This window comes from Haliotis rufescens, unplaced genomic scaffold (genome assembly GCF_023055435.1).
Source record: "Haliotis rufescens isolate VD_foot unplaced genomic scaffold, xgHalRufe1.0.p SCAF_2, whole genome shotgun sequence".
In the NCBI taxonomy this organism is placed as follows: domain Eukaryota; kingdom Metazoa; phylum Mollusca; class Gastropoda; order Lepetellida; family Haliotidae; genus Haliotis; species Haliotis rufescens.
This window is the reverse complement of record NW_025963890.1, coordinates 59,069,941-59,090,467: the sequence shown is the minus strand read 5'-3', so window position 1 is coordinate 59,090,467 and position 20,527 is coordinate 59,069,941. Positions and strand designations below refer to the sequence as shown.

Sequence of the window (20,527 nt, the reverse complement as noted above, 5' to 3'; positions counted from 1 at the left end):
CTGACACGCCGTGATATAACTGGAATAATGTTAAAAGCGGCGTTAAACCCAACTCACTCACTCACTCACTCCAAGGACACAACTTCGTTGTTGCTGTGGCACAGACACGGTGGTTTCAATATGTTTGGGTTAAGCCGGCACCATGTCAGATATGGTTAACCATCATCTTGCCATATTTCTTCCCAGGGAATACTATTTGGTTATTCGACAAGGTAAATAAAATTCTCCGATCTATTATTAATGTGTATGCGCCATCTTGATTGACAGTTATGACAGAACGATGTTGCCATGAATACGTTAGATACGGGAAGGTAATTTGAACAGCGTCATAAGGTCAGACAGGTATCACGTAACTCAAAAAGGGTATTTATACGCTGGATAAAGTACAATCGGCGCCTTGGACTGTTACCGAAGCATCTTAGAAGTTGTATTAATAATGTATCAGCGAGAAGCCGATCAACGTTATTTCACACAAATATCTCACTGAAGATGGACAATGTATTTTTTTCTGAAGTTTATCATGGAAACTGACCAATGTATTAATAGAAGATATTTGTCTGTTTGGGTCAAATAACGTGCTTATCTCACCTTGGTGATTTTGCCATGATTGGCGCAAGTCATCAGATGAGATAAACACGTTTATTTAACACGAAAAAAACTGTTTCAGTTGTTATGTATTTTATTTCATGATTTTCATCTGTAATGATTGTCTTTGAGGAAGTAGTTCCAGAATAAAGCGTTATATGTCACTCGACTCAAATATCGATTTGTATATGGGAGTAAACAGTTTTTCAACACTTACTTAATAATATTAACTGATATTTCACAAGGAAGCATGTAGCTATAGTACTGCTAATAACATTTATTTCATGAAAACTAGACCACGTTTCACCCTTATTTTGAGTCACTAGGTGTAGGGATTTTTTTTGAAAACGTAGGGTCAGTGGTTGAAATAATATTAAAATATTAAATCATACTTTAAGTGTTTTCAGGAAGATATTGTCCCCATGATGAAATAAAGAAAAAGGCAAAGAAAAGGTGATTGTTAGTTCTTCCTATAGTCACCGTCTTTAAGGTTTATTTATTACTTAAATAACTTACGCAGAAGAAAAATGTTTGGTCGTCGAATAAGTACACAAAGTAAAAATAAAAGCCTTACAGCATTACTATATCTCTTTTGTGGTATTGCCAATTTATGTGGATGAAACTCGTCAAAACAGGATATATTTTTGATGAGCCGCCATATATTATCGAAAATGTAACACAGGAACTTTTCAACGCATCGTATATGTATACACAGCAACGCTTAAAAACATACATTGTTTGTTGGATCAAACATGCATTCCTTCCAATTAGCAAGTTAATGCTTTATAAAGTCTAAAGATAACAAAATAGGAAGGCATTATGTATTCCTTCCCGTGCATACTAAACATTCATCAACAACAATATATATCTTACAGGGGAAAAAAATATTCCTATCCGTTATCACTGAGCATAAAACGTTTATTCCGCGAAGTAGTGACGTCATCCACTCATTTTACAAACTCCACGCATTGTGCACGGCGAAATAGCAGCTACAGTCACTGTAAGGAGCTTGGCATAAACAATGTATTTGAGCGAGACAGTTCAACTGTTTCTGAACGCATGTGTCATGTATCAGTTCGGATCAATTAGACCAATTTGCCATCAATCAAAGATGGTCAATAACTCCGATAACACTTTTATCTTTAACTCATTAATAATTTGAGTCAGTTCGCGTTTTCAAACAGCAGTTTAGCTTGAAATACGAACAAGAAACACAGAGGCATGAACATTGTCTGATGTCCAAAACACAACCACGGAGCAAGTCGAAACATGCCCACCACGACAAGTCTCGGCGAGATACCATTGATCGCCCCTCGGCCACTATAAAAGCTGACCGGCTCGCTGAGTAAGATCAGTCTACACACAAGTCACTCGCTAGCAGTTGGAAGGCGTTGGTATATCTAAAACGGCATTAAATAGCACCGGAGAAATAAAAAACAACAACTAAATATCTACTGTCATCATTCAAAAAAGGTAACTTGTGGAACACATTCCACAATAACTATTTTTAAAGAAAAAGATCAATTATTTGATAAATTTACGTAACGTAACGTAAACACATGTTTGCTGCATATAATACAAATAGTTATAGTATGCAAATTAAATTACCTTGAATAAGAAAAAACAAAAAGATTGTGATTTCTCAATAAACCTTGACAGGAAAACTTTCAATGTCTTCTTTTAGGATAACCTTAAAATGAACAAGACAATTAATGTAATTACTTCAGCATTTCCGCTGCAAGGGTTAGTAATGAAACTGAATCGATATTACAAATATACTTTCATGTATGTATGTATTAATGTAGTTGTGTTTTCATTTTCCACAGGTTCAACATGGCTTTGCTTCCTCCTGGTGGACTTCCGGAGATTGTTTTCTCCTTTGACACTACTGGCTCCATGTGCGACTGTCTCGCCGAAGTCAGAGGTCGACTCCAGGACATGATACAGCGGCTCCAGGCTGACATCCCCGCCGTCAGAATCGCCGTCTTCGCACACGGTGACTACTGCACCAAATCCACATATGTCACAAAATGGATCGACTTCTCCACTGACGTCAAAGGGCTCTGCGACTTCGTCATGAACGTTGAAGATACAGGAGGCGATTACGACTACGGCGAGTGTTACGAGCTTGTTCTCCGACAAGTGAGGGAGGAGTTGTCATGGACACCAGGATCTAACCGTGTTCTCGTCGTCGTCGGGGACGACAAGCCCCACGAACCAAACTTCAAAGCCAATAAACTAAAAATAGACTGGCAAACGGAGACACAAACTCTGAATGAAATGGTGTGTTGGATTTCTATTAATTTCCAGGTTGTGGTCATTTTCAGACATAAGTCAAATAATAAGAACACGACACTCACCAGTCAAACACCTTTGAGTCGACGTTGAAGGGACTCACGTAAATGTATCCGAGTAAAGTTATTCGGGCTTCAACTAAACCGAAAATGATGAATGAATAAGAAAGGTGCAGGGACCTTTTTTTACTTCGCGACAACTATCGTAAATTCGACACAACGATGTTAATTCACTTATTCCATTTATTGATTTTGATTTCAGGGAGTAAAAATCTATGGAGTTCAGTGCGACACGAACAATACGACGTTCTACGAAACCATTTCCAACAAAACAGGAGGTCGGCATCTTAAATTGGAAAACTTTACAAACATCTTTGACTTCCTTATGGCCATCTGCTACAGGGAACAGGGGGCAGAGATTCTTCATGTAAGTTGAAATAACTGCACCACTTTAACATCCGAAGAGCGGCTGTCATTTTAATTCTATGATATTCGTCATAATAAAACTCCTTTCATCAATGATTATTTGCCCTCATCAGGTGTACGAGAAAGAGGTTAGAGCCCGTTGCGCTGATGGTGCCCTCAGCAAAGACATGGAAGGAATGTTTACATCCCTACGTGATGGAATTGTCTCCCCTTCTCAACCAAAGACAGCGATTACAATCAGTGCCGCTAAGAAAGATGTGAAGGTTCCCACCTTGACGAAAATAACATCCATCCAAAGAGTCAGAAAGGCCAAACCTAAATCCATCAGAAAGCCAAGAAAGAAATCGTTCAAGGTAAAATATTCTCTCAATTGTTTTTAAATGCGCGATCACAGTGTTTAATTCTTGATTTCATTGTGTTAGGCTATGATCATGTCAAGGAGTCTCATGATACATTATATTATTCCAGAAATCAACAAAGTTTGTGACACCTCTTCTGAGAAGAGAGGAAGTTTTTGAGAACAACTTCAGCTTGAGAAACATGGACTGGTCACCGTGGGTCAAAGTTGTCTCCCCTGACGTTCCACTCAAACAGGATGCACAATGGGAAAAAAGACGGGGTGCCAACCCTGGATTCAGAAAGAAGACAATCTTCAAGTCTGAGAACAATAAGCCAGCTCTCTATGAGATCGGTGTTCAGTCCATCCGGTACGCACGAAGGTGTGTGGTATTCAGTAAATTCTGTCACTATATTCCCGATAATGTTAATTGGGAAACACGGCTTCTTGGAAACAAAATTGTCAGAGCTCAGGTGAACAACGTTGTGTCTCAGGACTGCAGTGTCTATGTGCGGAGGGTGGTGCATAGAAGAGCATTAAACCACGTCAAAACAGCCTCCATGATAAAGTCCTATGACTACGCATGGAGGCGTCTGAGGAGATCACGATCAACTGCTCGACATGTGTTCAAACAAGGCAGCACAATTTCATCAGACAAAGTATAGAATGTTTCTGAACATTGACACACATTCTTTGATATATGCTAACAGATACAGAGATATGGACGTTTTTCTAACATGCCATATATCAAAGGACACTCTGGAAAACACTGGCACATAAGAGGCCAAATTCATAAGTATATAACTTTAAAAAAACATCGAGATCGAATCTCATATCATACAACTTGCCAGATATTTTATGTGAATGAGAGGGCATGATGTGTCATTAAAGTGCGTGACTGAGAATGTGTGTGCTCTACCGAATGATGGACAGATGAACGTTATTTTCTGTTATGTGAAACGCTGTATATATTTGATTGTTCATATTACGATGTATATATATTCATATCATTCATTGACCTACAATCTATACTTCATTTTAACATGTGCAATATCAGAATAGGAATGAATAAAACAAACTAAAAAGACTTGCATATACTTTTTTTTCTTTGAAAATGTCTACTTACAAGAGTGCATCCTCCTACCCAAAACGTGGCCTTTGTTTCACACAGAAGAAGGCGGTCGGGTAGCCTAGTGGTTAAAGCGTTCGCTCGTCACGCCGAAGACCCGGGTTCGATTCCCGACATGGGTACAATTTGTGAAGCCCATTTCTTGTGTCCCCCACCGTGATATTGCTGGAATATTGCTAAAAGCGGCGTAAAACCATACTCACTCACTCACTCACACTGAAGACATAAACTTTCCCTTTTCTCGATTCAGTTTCATTTATTGCGCCCTGACATAGACATATAGCAACATTCACTCATATCACACACACACAGGGGCCAAAATACATATTGTGTATGTTCGTAATTCACATACTTTTAACTTACATAGTCAAAAGAATATAGAATGTACTCATGTTTCATCTCAATTGTGTACAATGTATTTACTGCACATTTTGCATGCATTATTATAGTCAAATTTTGCAGTGATTTGCTATTCCTTTTCGCTTATAATGAAATACTTATGTTAACATCCACGATCTGAAATGCATTGGGCTGTCCCCCACCTTGAGATGATGCGCAGTTTTATAATCTTGCAAATATAAATACCCGAATACATGCATTAGGTTAAAAAAATAACGTTATGACATAAATAATAGGACCAAATTGCATCTTATGTATGTTCGTAATTCACATATATTCTTTAAAATATATTCATGTTTCATCTCAATTTGTACAATGTATCTATCGCACATTTTGCACGCATAATTCAGTCAAAAGTTGCTGTGATTTGCTTTTCTTGTTTTCTGCATCTAATATATTGAGTTTGAAAATTATATCGGTGTGTAATATTGTTGCATTGACAGTAGAACTGCTGAGTGAGCATAACAACCCGCGTAGTAAATGTTATTTTGAATAACTTGGTTTATTGATATATATTTTAAAACGTATTCTCGGGGGTGGAAATAAAAGTAAGTATATTTTACATGTAAAGAAAGAAAAATTTCTGAAAAGTATTATCAGCTGCCGTCTCGTGAAATATTAAGAAAATTAAATGTGTCTCTTCATTTTACAAAAAGTTACTTCGCATCCTATATTGATTATGAAAACAACTGTTTCTATTACTAAAATAAATTGACAGACACTGCCAAATTCAATCAGTGTGTAATGTTGTAGTATTAACAATAGAACTGATGACTGAACATAACAATCCGCGAAGTAAAATCGTCACACATTCTTCCTAAACTCGCTTCACTACACTGCGCTACTCAATGAAACCGAGTCCTAGACTCGCGTGTGAGGAGCAACGAAGGTAAACAACGTGTTTGAGAGATATGTTCCTCAAGTTGTGAACGCTTTTCCTGAATGTACAATCACCACCTTTCCATGTCGGAAGATGTATATCAACATATTATAAATCATACGTTTTATAACTTTTAAAGGACCAGAAAGTGTTCATGCTAAGAAACGGAGCAACATTTATTTTGTTTCCGATAGATATCATGGAAAACACTGCTTGTTTCAAAATCGCAACTGGTATTAATGTTCTTACGAAACCCCTTTATTTTATACAAAGCGACATGTCCATACTGAAATACAGAAACTGAAATCGATAATCTAATAACATGTTTTGTAACTGTTCTGTGGAAATAATTATTTGACTACCCTTTCAATTGCTTCATCAACTTCCTTGTATCTTACGATATGACATTCTCTTGAACTAACTGCATAGCAGACATCGGCGTTTTCTTCAACTTTCATCAAAATGAAATCAATGTCATGTGTAGATATTTCCTAAAGATGAACGGCAGTTCAGGATATATGAAAACATGAAACATGTAATGCTTAAATTCTTTTCCAGGTGTATATATCAAGGAAACTGGCCCCGGTAATACAGCTAATACTTCACATCAAATCTGGTCGCAAGAGCATTATTAATATATGTCATGAAAACTGGTCAATGTTGTTATCATGAATAACAATTTATTGATATATTTTTAAAACGTATTCTCGGGGATGGAAATAAAAGTAAATATATTTTACATGTAAGGAAATAGAGCTTTCTGAAAAGTATTATCAGCTGCAGTCTCGTGAAATAGAAAGAAAATTAAAGGTGTCTCTTCATTTAAAAAAAAGATACTTCGCGCGTCCTATATTGATTATGAAAACAACTGTTTCTATTCCTGAAATACATTGACACACACTTTCAAAGATACAAACATCATGGGTTTTTATATGTGTTAAAAATGGCCTGCGAATCCGTGCACAAAGTAATTAAAAACGCCCTATAGTACAAAACTATCATAGAGAAAGTGTTCATTGTTGTGATACATATCAAATAGTGTTTTTCATTTAGGACCGACATATATTCTCGAAATTACAACAAAGCAACGCTTCTCGGGGAATGTTTGACACGACAAAGTATTCTCCAAATGGAACACAACAATGTGTATTCACACCTCATGATGGTTTACACAATCACAGAATAATCAACTGGAAGGGATGATGATTTCCAGCATAGTACATACACCCTATCAATTAACGACAATAGTTATGCCACCGAAACATCAACAAGATTCATGTGCTTTATTACTGAGAATATTATCGATATTTTGCTGCGCGAGTAAATCATTCCGCGAAGCAGTGACGTCATTTACAATATACAAACTCTGTACATTGCGGCTATATACCGTCTTCCGACAGACAGTGTAAGGAGCATTGATATAAATAATGTGTTTGAGAGAGTATGTTCATCTGTTTCTGTACGTATGTTTCACGTGTCGATTCAGAATATGAGACATTCAAAGAAAGCGCGTTTCCCAAAGTCCAAGGTGCTTAATAATTCCCCGATTACATGTATCTTCAACTGATTAATCAGTTGATTTTGTTTCTTTCCAAAAAGAAGCATGTATTGAAACGCATAGACATGAACATAGCCTGCTCGTCTAAACACAACCACGGAACAGGTCTCAGCCAACCAAGACAAGTCTCAGCGAGCTCCCATTGATCGCCTCTCAGCCAGTATAAAAGCTGGCGGGCTGCTGAGTAAGATCAGTCTAGTGACACACACTACAGTTGAAAGACTTGAATAGATATAAACTACGTCTGACAGCAGCGTGGAAATATAGCACAAGAACTATATAACTACTCTCACCATTCAAAACAGGTAACTTGAGGAACATATTAACAGTGATGGTGTATATAGTACTGGTCTGATAGCGAGGAAATCGTCTCCAAATAACTTACACATCTATATCTTTTTTATAAGAAAAGCGTAAATTATTAAATCATATGTATTTATAACGTGAAAACATTTTTCTATATCTATAAAAATAAATTATAGCATACTTACGGAAATAACCTTTGCAAATATTTTAAAGAAACCAACATTCTTGTTTCTAAATTGACTTTGTTAAAAATTGAAATATATTTTTTTACTTGAGAATATAAACATTAAAACTAACATTCAAAACATTTTTATAAGTATTTACACTGCCAGAATTAATGGGTATAAAGCTGTATCAATTTCAAAAGTAAAACTTCTTGTATACATGTACACTCAATTGTTCTGAATATTTCAACAGATTCAACATGGCTTTGCTTCCTCCTGGTGGTCTTCCGGAGATAGTCTTCTCCTTTGACACAACCGGCTCCATGAGCAGCTGTCTCGTCGAAGTCAGAGGTCGACTCCAGGACATGATACAGCGGCTCCAGGCTGACATCCCCGCCATCAGAATTGCCGTCTTCGCACACGGGGACTATTGTGACAAACACAACTACGTCACAAAGTGGATCGACTTTTCCACAGACGTTAAGGAACTATGTGACTTTGTAAACAACGTCAGCAGCACTGGAGGCGGAGACTCGGACGAATGTTACGAACTCGTTCTCAGACAAGTTGGGGAGGAGTTGTCATGGACACCCGGATCCAATCGTGCCCTCGTCATGATCGGGGACGCCAGCCCCCATGAACCAGACTACCCCGACAACAAACTCAAGATAGACTGGAGGGAGGAGATTCAAACTCTCAATAAAATGGTGAGCTAATTTTACTTTAGCCAAATTAAATTCTAAACATCACTAAGAAATGCTATTTTCAAGACATTCAAATTCTCAATACAATGTCGAATTGCATTTTGAGTTTGATTGTCAGCTGGGGATAATACAAATCGAGTTCATTCAGAATTGCATCATACTAACAAAAGTCAAATGTACAGTAAATACATTGAAACATCCCATTCGTTTCCAGGGAGTGAAGATATATGGGGTAGAGCGCGGATGTGGCAGCATGGAATTCTACAAGAGAATGTCACAGGAGACAGGGGGACGCCATCTTCAACTCGACAGCTTTTCCAATGTCTTCGACTTCCTCATGGCCATCTGCTACAGGGAGCACGGGGCAGATATGTTTGATGTAAGTTTGCTCTTCGATTATATTCTTCATAAACATATACTTTTCTCATAATAAAGTTATATTTAGTTTACTTTCCTTACCGAATATGTTTTCCGTGTATTCCTGTTTTGACATTTGTATATGTCATTTCAGGTGTACGAGAAAGAAGTTCGAACTCGTTGTGGTGAAGGTGCCCTCAGCGAAGACATGGAAGGAATGTTTACCTCACTTCGTGATGGAGTAGCCTCACTTTCATCGCCAAAGAAGACCATAGCAGGTTGCAGTAAGAAAGATGTAAAGATCCCCACCTTAAAGAAAACTACATCAATCACAGCTGTTCGAAAGGCCAAACCTAAATCCATCAAGAGACCAGGAACTAAATCACTGAAGGTATATTTCAGACATGTTTCTTTCCAAGCAATAATGACATATACAGTTGTTCATTTCTTTCTCATACTGCTGATAACGATCGCATTTATCGATTAAAGCTATACCCTTTTGGAACCTTAAAGGTATGACCATATCTAAATAGACTCATTATATATAATGTATTATTCCAGAAACCTACAAAGTTTGTGACACCTCTTCTGAGAAGAGAGGAAGTCTTTGAGAACAACTTCAGCTTGAGAAACATGGACTGGTCACCGTGGGTCAAAGTTATCTCCCCTGACGTTCCACTCAAACAGGATGCACAATGGGAGAAAAGACGGGGTGCCAACCCTGGATTCAGAAAGAGGACAATCTTCAAGTCTGAGAACAATAAGCCAGCTCTCTATGAGATCGGTGTTCAGTCCATCCGGTACGGACGAAGGTGTGTGGTATTCAGCAAGTTCTGTCACTATATTCCCGATAATGTTAATTGGGAAACACGGCTTCTTGGAAACAAAATTGTCAGAGCTCAGGTGAACAACGTTGTGTCTCAGGACTGCAGTGTCTATGTGCGGAGGGTGGTGTACAGAAGAGCATCATACCATGCCAAAACAGCCTCCATGATAAAGTCCTATGACTACGCATGGAGACGTCTGAGGAGATCACGATCTACTGCTCGACATGTGTTCAAACAAGGTAGCACAATTTCATCAGACAAAGTATAGAATGTTTCTGAACATTGACACACATTCTGTGATATATGCTAACAGATACGGAGATATGGACGTTTTTTTCTTAACATGCCATATATCAAAGGACATTCTGGAAAACACTGGCACATAAGAGGCCAAATTCATAAGTATATAACTTTGGAAAACATTGAGATCGAATCTCATATCATACAACTTGCCAGATATTTTATGTGAATGAAAGGGCATGATGTGTCATTAAAGTGCGTGACTGAGAATGTGTGTGTGTTCTACCGAATGATGGACAGATGAACGTTGTTTTCCTGTTATGTGAAACGCTGTATATATTTGATTGTTCATATTACGATGTATATAAATTCATATCATTCATTGACCTACAATCTATACTTCATTTTAACATGTGCAATATCAGAAAAGGAATAAATAAAATAAGACTTGCATATACTTTATTTTCTTTGAAAATGTCTACTTACAAGAGTGCGTCCTCCTACCCCCGAGGGGTTTCACACTGAAGACCTCAACTTTCCCTTTTCTCGATTCAGTTACATTTAATGCGCCCTGGCATGGACATATAGCAACATTCACTCATATCACATAGCTATGAACACTCACGTGCATTTATTCATATTCACACGTCATATGAGTTTACACTCCTATATTGTAACTCGCATATAATGAAACACTTATGTTAACATTCACGAACTGAAATGCATTGAGCTGTCCTCCCACCTTGAGATGATACGCAGTTTTGTAACATTACAAATGTAAATACCCGAATACATGCATTAGGTGAAAAAATGACGTTATGCCATAATTCATAGGACCAAATTGCATCTTATGTAACAGCTTTAGTTATTATGTATTTTGTTTCATGATATTAATCTGTAATGATTGTCATTGAGGAAGTTCCAGCGTAAAGCGTTATATGTCACTCGACAGAAATATCGATTTGTGTATGGGAATAAACAGTTTTTCAACACTTACTACATAATAATAACTGATATTTCATATGGAAGCATGTAGCTATAGTACTGCTAATAACATTTATTTCATGAAAACTAGACCACGTTTCGCAGTTATTTTGAGTCACTAGGTTTAGGGTCTTTTTCAAAACGTAGGGTCGGTGGTTGAAATAAAATTAAAATATTTAATCAATATTTAAGTGTTTTCAGGAAGTTATTGAAAAAAGCAAAGAAATGGTGATTGTTAGTTCTTCCTATATTCATCATCTTTAAGGGTTTTTTATTACTAAAATAAGTTACGCAGAAGAAAATGTTTGGTCGTCGAATAAGTAAACAAATAAAAGCCTTATAGCATTACTATATCTCTTTTGTGGTATTGCTAATTTATGTCGAAGAAACTCGTCAAAACAGGATATGTTTTTGATGAGCCGCCATATATTCTCGAAAATGTAACACAGGGATGTTACAATGCCATGCATATGTGTACACAGCAACGCATATATGCATACATAGTTTGTTTGCTCAGACATGTATTTCCTTCCAATTAGCATTCAGTTAATACTTTATACCTCCTAAGATGACAGGCATTATGTATTCCTTCATTGTAACTCGCATATAATGAAACACTTATGTTAACATCCACGAACTGAAATGCATTGGGCCGTCTCCCCACCTTAAGATGATGCGCAGTTTTATAATCTTGGAAATGTAAATACCCGAATACATGCATTAGGTGAAGACATAACGTTATGAATTAAATAATAGGACCAAATTGCATCTTATGTATGTTCGTAATTCACATACTTTAAACATACATAGTTAAAAGAATATAGAATATATTCAGGTTTCATCTCAATTTGTACAATGTATTTACCGCCCATTTTGCAGGCATAATTCAGTCAAAAGTTGCTGTGATTGGCTTTTCTTGTTTTCTGCATCTAATATATTGAGTTTGAAAATTATATCGGTGTGTAATATTGTTGCATTGACAGTAGAACTGCTGACTGAGTATAACAATCCGCGAAGTAAATGTTATTTTGAATAACTTAGTTTATTGATATATTTTAAAACGTTTTATCGGGGGTGGAAATAAAAGTAAGTATATTTTACATGTAAAGAAGAAGAGTTTTCTGAAAAGTATTATCAGCTGCCGTCTCGTGAATAAAAAGAAAATTACCGTGTCTCTTCATTTTACAAAAAGTTACTTCGCATCCTATATTGATTTTGAAAAACAACTTTTTCTATTACTGAAATAAATTGACGGACACTGCCAAATTAAATCAGTGTGTAATGTTGTAGTATTAACAATAGAACTGATGACTGAGCATAACAATCCGCGAAGTAAAATCGTCACACATTCTTCCTAAACACGCTTCACTACACTGCGCTACTCAATGAAACCGAGTCCTAGACTCGCGTGTGAGGAGAAGCGAAGGTAAACAACGTGTTTGAGAGATATGTTCCTCAAGTTGTGAACGCTTTTCCTGAATTAACAATCACCACCTTTCCATGTCGGAAGATGTATATCAACATATTATAAATCATACGCTTTTAAAGGACCAGAAAGTGTTAATGCTTAGATTAATGTTATGAAACGGAGCAACATTCATTTTGTTTCCGACATATAGCATGGAAAACACCGCTTGTTTCAAAATCGCATCCGGTATTAATGTTCTTACGAAACCCCTTCATTGTTTACAAAGCGATGAGCCCATACTGAAATACAGAAACTGAAATCGATAATCTAATAACATGTTTTGTAACTGTTCTGTGGAAATAATTATTTTAACTACCCTTTCATTTGCTTCATCAACTTCTTGGCATCTTACGATATGGCATTCTTTTGAACTAACTGCATAGCAGACATCGGCGTTTTCCTCAACTTTCATCAAAATGAAATCAATGTCATGTGTAAATATCTCCCAACGATGAACGGCAGTTCAGGATATATGAAAACATGAAACATGTAATGCTTAAATTCTTATCCAGGTGTATATATCAAGGAAACTGGCCACGGTAGTACGGCTGATACTTCACATCAAATCTGGTCGCAAGGGCATTATTAATATATGTCATGAAAACTGGTCAATGTTGTTATCTTGAGTAACATTTTATTGATATATTTTTAAAACGTATTCTCGGGAGTGGAAATAAAAGTAAAAACTATTAGTATTATCAGCTGCAGTCTCGTGAAATAGAAAGAAAATTAAATGTGTCTCTTCATTTTAAAAAAAGATACTTCGCATCCTATATTGATAATGAAAAGAACTGTTTCTATTCCTGAAATACATTGACAAACACTGTCAAAGATACAAACATCATGGGTTTTTTTTACATGTGTTAAAAATGGCCTGCGAATCTGTGCACAAAGTAATTCATAACGCCCAATAGTACAAAACTATCATAGAGAAAGTGTTCATTGTTGTGATGCATATCAAATAGTGTTTTTCATTTAGGACCGACATATATTCTCGAAATTACAACAAAGCAACGCTTCTCAGGGAAAGTTTGACAAGACAAAGTATTCTCCAAATTGAACACAATAATGTATATTGACACCTCATGATGGTTTACACAATCAAAGGATAATCAACTGGAAGGGATGATGTTTTCCAGTACAGTACATACACACTATCAATTAAAGACAATATATTCCACAGAAACATCTACAAGATTCCTATGTGTTATTGCTGAGAAAATTATCGATATTTTGCTGTGCGAATAAATATTCCGCGAAGCAGTTACGTCATGTACAATATACAAACTCTGTACATTCCGGCTATGTACCGTTTTCGACCAAAATATCTTCCGACAGACAGTGTAAGGAGCATTGATATAAATAATGTGTTTGAGAGAGTATGTTCATCTGTTTCTGTACGTATGTTTCACGTGTCGATTCAGAATATGAGACATTAAAAAACAGCACGTTTCCCAAAGTCCAAGGTTCTTAATAATTCCCCGATTACATGTATCTTCAAATGATTAATCAGTTGATTTTGTTTCTTTCCAAACAGAAGCATGTATTGAAACGCATAGACATGAACATCGCCTGCTCGTCTAAACACAACCACGGAACAGGTCCAAACATGCCAACCAAGACAAGTCTCAGCGAGCTCCCATTGATCGCCTCTCAGCCAGTATAAAAGCGAGCGTGCTGCTGAGTAAGATCAGTCTACTGACATACACTACAGTTGAAAGACTTGAATAGATATAAACTACGTCTGACAGCAGCGTGGAAATATAGCAAAAGATCTATATAACTACTGTCACCGTTCAAAAAGGTAACTTGAGGAACATATTAACAGTGATGATGTATATAGTACTGGGTCTGAAAACAGCGAGGAAATCGTCGCCAAATAAAATACACATCTATATCTATTTTATAAGAAAAGCGTAAATTATTAAATCATATGTGTTTATAACGTAAACACATTTTTTATAAAAAAATAAATAAATTATAGCATACTAACGGAAATAACCTTTGCAAATATTTTAAAGAAACCAACATTCTTGTTTCTGAATGGACTTTGTTTAAAATTGAAATATATTTTTATTACTTGAGAATATAAACATTAAGATCGAAATGAACAAAAAGTTGGATTTGCAAAAGATTTTTATGAGTATTTACACTGCCAGAGTTAATGGTTATAAAGCTGTATCAATTTCAAAAGTAAAACTTCTTGTATACATGTACACTCAGTTGTTTTGAATATTTCAACAGATTCAACATGGCTTTGCTTCCTCCTGGTGGTCTTCCGGAGATAGTCTTCTCCTTTGACACAACTGGCTCCATGAGCAGCTGTCTCGTCGAAGTCAGAGGTCGACTCCAGGACATGATACAGCGGCTCCAGGCTGACATCCCCGCCATCAGAATTGCCGTCTTCGCACACGGGGACTATTGTGACAAACACAAATACGTCACAAAGTGGATCGACTTTTCCACAGACGTTAAGGAACTATGTGACTTTGTAAACAACGTCAGCAGCACTGGAGGCGGAGACTCGGACGAATGTTACGAACTCGTTCTCAGACAAGTTGGGGAGGAGTTGTCATGGACACCCGGATCCAATCGTGCCCTCGTCATGATCGGGGACGCCAACCCCCATGAACCAGACTACCCCGACAACAAACTCAAGATAGACTGGAGGGAGGAGATTCAAACTCTCAATAACATGGTGAGCTAATTTTACTTTAGCCAGATTAAATTCTTAACATCACTAAGAAATTCTCTTTTTCAAGACATTCAAATTCTCAATACAATATCGAATTGCATTTTGAGTTTGATTGTCAGCTGGGGGATGATACAAATCGAGTTCACTCAGGATTGCATCATGCTAACATAAATCAAATGTACAGTAAATACATTGAAACGTCCCATTCGTTTCCAGGGAGTGAAGATATATGGGGTAGAGCGTGGATGTGGCAGCATGGAATTCTACAAGAGAATGTCCCAGGAGACAGGGGGACGCCATCTTCAACTCGACAGCTTTTCCAATGTCTTCGACTTCCTCATGGCCATCTGCTACAGGGAGCACGGGGCAGATATGTTTGATGTAAGTTTCCTCTTCGATTATATTGTTCATAAACATAAACTTTTCTCATAATAAAGTTATATTTAGTTTACTTTCCTTACCGAATATGTTTTCCGTGTATTCCTGTTTTGACATTTGTATATGTCATTTCAGGTGTACGAGAAAGAAGTTCGAACTCGTTGTGGTGAAGGTGCCCTCAGCAAAGACATGGAAGGAATGTTTACCTCACTACGTGATGGAGTAGCCTCACTTTCATCGCCAAAGAAGACCACAGCAGGTTGCAGTAAGAAAGATGTGAAGATCCCCACCTTAAAGAAAACCACATCAATCACAGCAGTTCGAAAGGCCAAGCCTAAATCCATCAGGAGACCAGGAACTAAATCACTGAAGGTATATTTCAGACATGTTTCTTTCCAAAAAATAATGACATATACAGTTGTTCATTTCTTTCTCATACTGCTGATAACGATCGCATTTATCGATTAAAGCTATACCCTTTTGGAACTTTAAAGGTATGACCATATCTAAATAGATTCATTATATATAATGTATTATTCCAGAAACCTACAAAGTTTGTGACACCTCTTCTGAGAAGAGAGGAAGTCTTTGAGAACAACTTCAGCTTGAGAAACATGGACTGGTCACCGTGGGTCAAAGTTATCTCCCCTGATGTCCCACTCAAACAGGATGCACGATGGGAGAAAAGACGGGGTGCCAACCCTGGATTCAGAAAGAAGACAATCTTCAAGTCTGAGAACAATAAGCCAGCTCTCTATGAGATCGGTGTTCAGTCCATCCGGTACGGACGAAGGTGTGTAGTATTCAGTAAGTTCTGTCACTATATTCCCGATAATGTTAATTGGGAAACACGGCTCCTTGGAAACAAACTTGTCAGAGCTCAGGTGAACAACGTTGTGTCTCAGGACTGCAGTGTCTATGTGCGGAGGGTGGTGTACAGAAGAGCATCATACCATGCCAAAACAGCCTCCATGATAAAGTCCTATGACTACGCATGGAGACGTCTGAGGAGATCACGATCTACTGCTCGACATGTCTTCAAACAAGGGAGCACAATTTCATCAGACAAAGTATAGAATGTTTCTGAACATTGACACACATTCTGTGATATATGCTAACAGATACAGAGATATGGACGTTTTTTCTTAACATGCCATATATCACAGGACATTCTGGAAAACACTGGCACATAAGAGGCCAAATTCATAAGTATATAACTTTGGAAAACATCGAGATCGAATCTCATATCATACAACTTGCCAGATATTTTATGTGAATGAGAGGGCATGATGTGTCATTAAAGTGCGTGACTGAGAATGTGTGTGTTCTACCGAATGATGGACAGATGAACGTTGTTTTCCTGTTATGTGAAACGCTGTATATATTTGATTGTTCATATTACGATGTATATAAATTCATATCATTCATTGACCTACAATCTATACTTCATTTTAACATGTGCAATATCAGAAAAGGAATAAATAAAATAAGACTTGCATATACTTTATTTTCTTTGAAAATGTCTACTTACAAGAGTGCGTCCTCCTACCCCCGAGGGGTTTCACACTGAAGACCTCAACTTTCCCTTTTCTCGATTCAGTTACATTTAATGCGCCCTGGCATGGACATATAGCAACATTCACTCATATCACATAGCTATGAACACTCACGTGCATTTATTCATATTCACACGTCATATGAGTTTACACTCCTATATTGTAACTCGCATATAATGAAACACTTATGTTAACATTCACGAACTGAAATGCATTGAGCTGTCCTCCCACCTTGAGATGATACGCAGTTTTGTAACATTACAAATGTAAATACCCGAATACATGCATTAGGTGAAAAAATGACGTTATGCCATAATTCATAGGACCAAATTGCATCTTATGTAACAGCTTTAGTTATTATGTATTTTGTTTCATGATATTAATCTGTAATGATTGTCATTGAGGAAGTTCCAGCGTAAAGCGTTATATGTCACTCGACAGAAATATCGATTTGTATATGGGAATAAACAGTTTTTCAACACTTACTACATAATAATAACTGATATTTCATATGGAAGCATGTAGCTATAGTACTGCTAATAACATTTATTTCATGAAAACTAGACCACGTTTCGCAGTTATTTTGAGTCACTAGGTTTAGGGTCTTTTTCAAAACGTAGGGTCGGTGGTTGAAATAAAATTAAAATATTTAATCAATATTTAAGTGTTTTCAGGAAGTTATTGAAAAAAGCAAAGAAATGGTGATTGTTAGTTCTTCCTATATTCATCATCTTTAAGGGTTTTTTATTACTAAAATAAGTTACGCAGAAGAAAATGTTTGGTCGTCGAATAAGTAAACAAATAAAAGCCTTATAGCATTACTATATCTCTTTTGTGGTATTGCTAATTTATGTCGAAGAAACTCGTCAGAACAGGATATGTTTTTGGTGAGCCGCCATATATTCTCGAAAATGTAACACAGAGATGTTACAATGCCATGCATATGTGTACACAGCAACGCATATATGCATACATAGTTTGTTTGCTCAGACATGTATTTCCTTCCAATTAGCATTCAGTTAATACTTTATACCTCCTAAGATGACAGGTATTATGTATTCCTTCATTGTAACTCGCATATAATGAAACACTTATGTTAACATCCACGAACTGAAATGCATTGGGCCGTCTCCCCACCTTAAGATGATGCGCAGTTTTATAATCTTGGAAATGTAAATACCCGAATACATGCATTAGGTGAAGACATAACGTTATGAATTAAATAATAGGACCAAATTGCATCTTATGTATGTTCGTAATTCACATACTTTAAACATACATAGTTAAAAGAATATAGAATATATTCAGGTTTCATCTCAATTTGTACAATGTATTTACCGCCCATTTTGCAGGCATAATTCAGTCAAAAGTTGCTGTGATTGGCTTTTCTTGTTTTCTGCATCTAATATATTGAGTTTGAAAATTATATCGGTGTGTAATATTGTTGCATTGACAGTAGAACTGCTGACTGAGTATAACAATCCGCGAAGTAAATGTTATTTTGAATAACTTGGTTTATTGATATATTTTAAAACGTTTTATCGGGGGTGGAAATAAAAGTAAGTATATTTTACATGTAAAGAAGAAGAGTTTTCTGAAAAGTATTATCAGCTGCCGTCTCGTGAATAAAAAGAAAATTACCGTGTCTCTTCATTTTACAAAAAGTTACTTCGCATCCTATATTGATTTTGAAAAACAACTTTTTCTATTACTGAAATAAATTGACGGACACTGCCAAATTAAATCAGTGTGTAATGTTGTAGTATTAACAATAGAACTGATGACTGAGCATAACAATCCGCGATGTAAAATCGTCACACATTCTTCCTAAACTCGCTTCACTACACTGCGCTACTCAATGAAACCGAGTCCTAGACTCGCGTGTGAGGAGAAACGAAGGTAAACAACGTGTTTGAGAGATATGTTCCTCAAGTTGTGAACGCTTTTCCTGAATTAACAATCACCACCTTTCCATGTCGGAAGATGTATATCAACATATTATAAATCATACGCTTTTAAAGGACCAGAAAGTGTTAATGCTTAGATTAATGTTATGAAACGGAGCAACATTCATTTTGTTTCCGACATATAGCATGGAAAACACTGCTTGTTTCAAAATCGCATCCGGTATTAATGTTCTTACGAAACCCCTTCATTGTTTACAAAGCGATGAGCCCATACTGAAATACAGAAACTGAAATCGATAATCTAATAACATGTTTTGTAACTGTTCTGTGGAAATAATTATTTTAACTACCCTTTCATTTGCTTCATCAACTTCTTGGCATCTTACGATATGGCATTCTTTTGAACTAACTGCATAGCAGACATCGGCGTTTTCCTCAACTTTCATCAAAATGAAATCAATGTCATGTGTAAATATCTCCCAACGATGAACGGCAGTTCAGGATATATGAAAACATGAAACATGTAATGCTTAAATTCTTATCCAGGTGTATATATCAAGGAAACTGGCCACGGTAGTACGGCTGATACTTCACATCAAATCTGGTCGCAAGGGCATTATTAATATATGTCATGAAAACTGGTCAATGTTGTTATCTTGAGTAACATTTTATTGATATATTTTTAAAACGTATTCTCGGGAGTGGAAATAAAAGTAAAAACTATTAGTATTATCAGCTGCAGTCTCGTGAAATAGAAAGAAAATTAAATGTGTCTCTTCATTTTAAAAAAAGATACTTCGCATCCTATATTGATAATGAAAAGAACTGTTTCTATTCCTGAAATACATTGACAAACACTGTCAAAGATACAAACATCATGGGTTTTTTTTACATGTGTTAAAAATGGCCTGCGAATCTGTGCACAAAGTAATTCATAACGCCCAATAGTACAAAACTATCATAGAGAAAGTGTTCATTGTTGTGATGCATATCAAATAGTGTTTTTCATTTAGGACCGACATATATTCTCGAAATTACAACAAAGCAACGCTTCTCAGGGAAAGTTTGACAAGACAAAGTATTCTCCAAATTGAACACAATAATGTATAGTGACACCTCATGATGGTTTACACAATCAAAGGATAATCAACAGGAAGGGATGATGTTTTCCAGTGTAGTACATACACACCATCAATTAAAGACAATATATTCCACAGAAACATCTACAAGATTCCTATGTGTTATTGCTGAGAAAATTATCGATATTTTGCTGTGCGAATAAATATTCCGCGAAGCAGTTACGTCATGTACAATATACAAACTCTGTACATTG

At 36.6% G+C, this 20,527-nt stretch overlaps 3 protein-coding genes across 3 annotated transcripts; all 3 read left to right on the top strand.

The window, feature by feature from the left end:
- The first annotated feature begins 1,609 nt into the window (after positions 1-1,609).
- On the top strand, positions 1,610-4,766 carry LOC125371604. Its single transcript, XM_048400265.1, has 5 exons — positions 1,610-2,058; positions 2,412-2,868; positions 3,142-3,306; positions 3,419-3,658; positions 3,774-4,766. The coding sequence occupies exons 2-5, from the start codon at positions 2,419-2,421 to the stop codon at positions 4,305-4,307; spliced, it is 1,389 nt and encodes a 462-aa protein (XP_048256222.1). The 5' UTR covers positions 1,610-2,058; positions 2,412-2,418; the 3' UTR covers positions 4,308-4,766.
- Positions 4,767-7,795: 3,029 nt separating this feature from the next.
- Positions 7,796-10,627, top strand: LOC125382112. Its single transcript, XM_048400269.1, has 5 exons — positions 7,796-7,913; positions 8,332-8,785; positions 8,997-9,161; positions 9,294-9,530; positions 9,701-10,627. Exons 2-5 carry the CDS (start codon positions 8,339-8,341, stop codon positions 10,232-10,234), a joined length of 1,383 nt encoding a protein of 460 aa, XP_048256226.1. The 5' UTR covers positions 7,796-7,913; positions 8,332-8,338; the 3' UTR covers positions 10,235-10,627.
- Positions 10,628-14,248: 3,621 nt separating this feature from the next.
- On the top strand, positions 14,249-17,197 carry LOC124141894. The gene is made up of 5 exons (XM_046510087.2): positions 14,249-14,462; positions 14,903-15,356; positions 15,570-15,734; positions 15,867-16,103; positions 16,274-17,197. The coding sequence occupies exons 2-5, from the start codon at positions 14,910-14,912 to the stop codon at positions 16,805-16,807; spliced, it is 1,383 nt and encodes a 460-aa protein (XP_046366043.2). The 5' UTR covers positions 14,249-14,462; positions 14,903-14,909; the 3' UTR covers positions 16,808-17,197.
- Positions 17,198-20,527: the final 3,330 nt, after the last annotated feature.

Coding starts and splice junctions, on each gene's coding strand:
- LOC125382112 (XM_048400269.1), top strand. CDS start 8,339: ATGGCTTTGCTTCCTCCTGGTGGTCTTCCGGAGATAGTCTTCTCCTTT. Junction 8,786..8,996: donor TTCAAACTCTCAATAAAATG/GTGAGCTAATTT, acceptor ATTCGTTTCCAG/GGAGTGAAGATATATGGGGT. Junction 9,531..9,700: donor CAGGAACTAAATCACTGAAG/GTATATTTCAGA, acceptor GTATTATTCCAG/AAACCTACAAAGTTTGTGAC.
- LOC125371604 (XM_048400265.1), top strand. CDS start 2,419: ATGGCTTTGCTTCCTCCTGGTGGACTTCCGGAGATTGTTTTCTCCTTT. Junction 3,307..3,418: donor AGGGGGCAGAGATTCTTCAT/GTAAGTTGAAAT, acceptor TGCCCTCATCAG/GTGTACGAGAAAGAGGTTAG. Junction 3,659..3,773: donor CAAGAAAGAAATCGTTCAAG/GTAAAATATTCT, acceptor ATATTATTCCAG/AAATCAACAAAGTTTGTGAC.
- LOC124141894 (XM_046510087.2), top strand. CDS start 14,910: ATGGCTTTGCTTCCTCCTGGTGGTCTTCCGGAGATAGTCTTCTCCTTT. Junction 15,735..15,866: donor ACGGGGCAGATATGTTTGAT/GTAAGTTTCCTC, acceptor ATGTCATTTCAG/GTGTACGAGAAAGAAGTTCG. Junction 16,104..16,273: donor CAGGAACTAAATCACTGAAG/GTATATTTCAGA, acceptor GTATTATTCCAG/AAACCTACAAAGTTTGTGAC.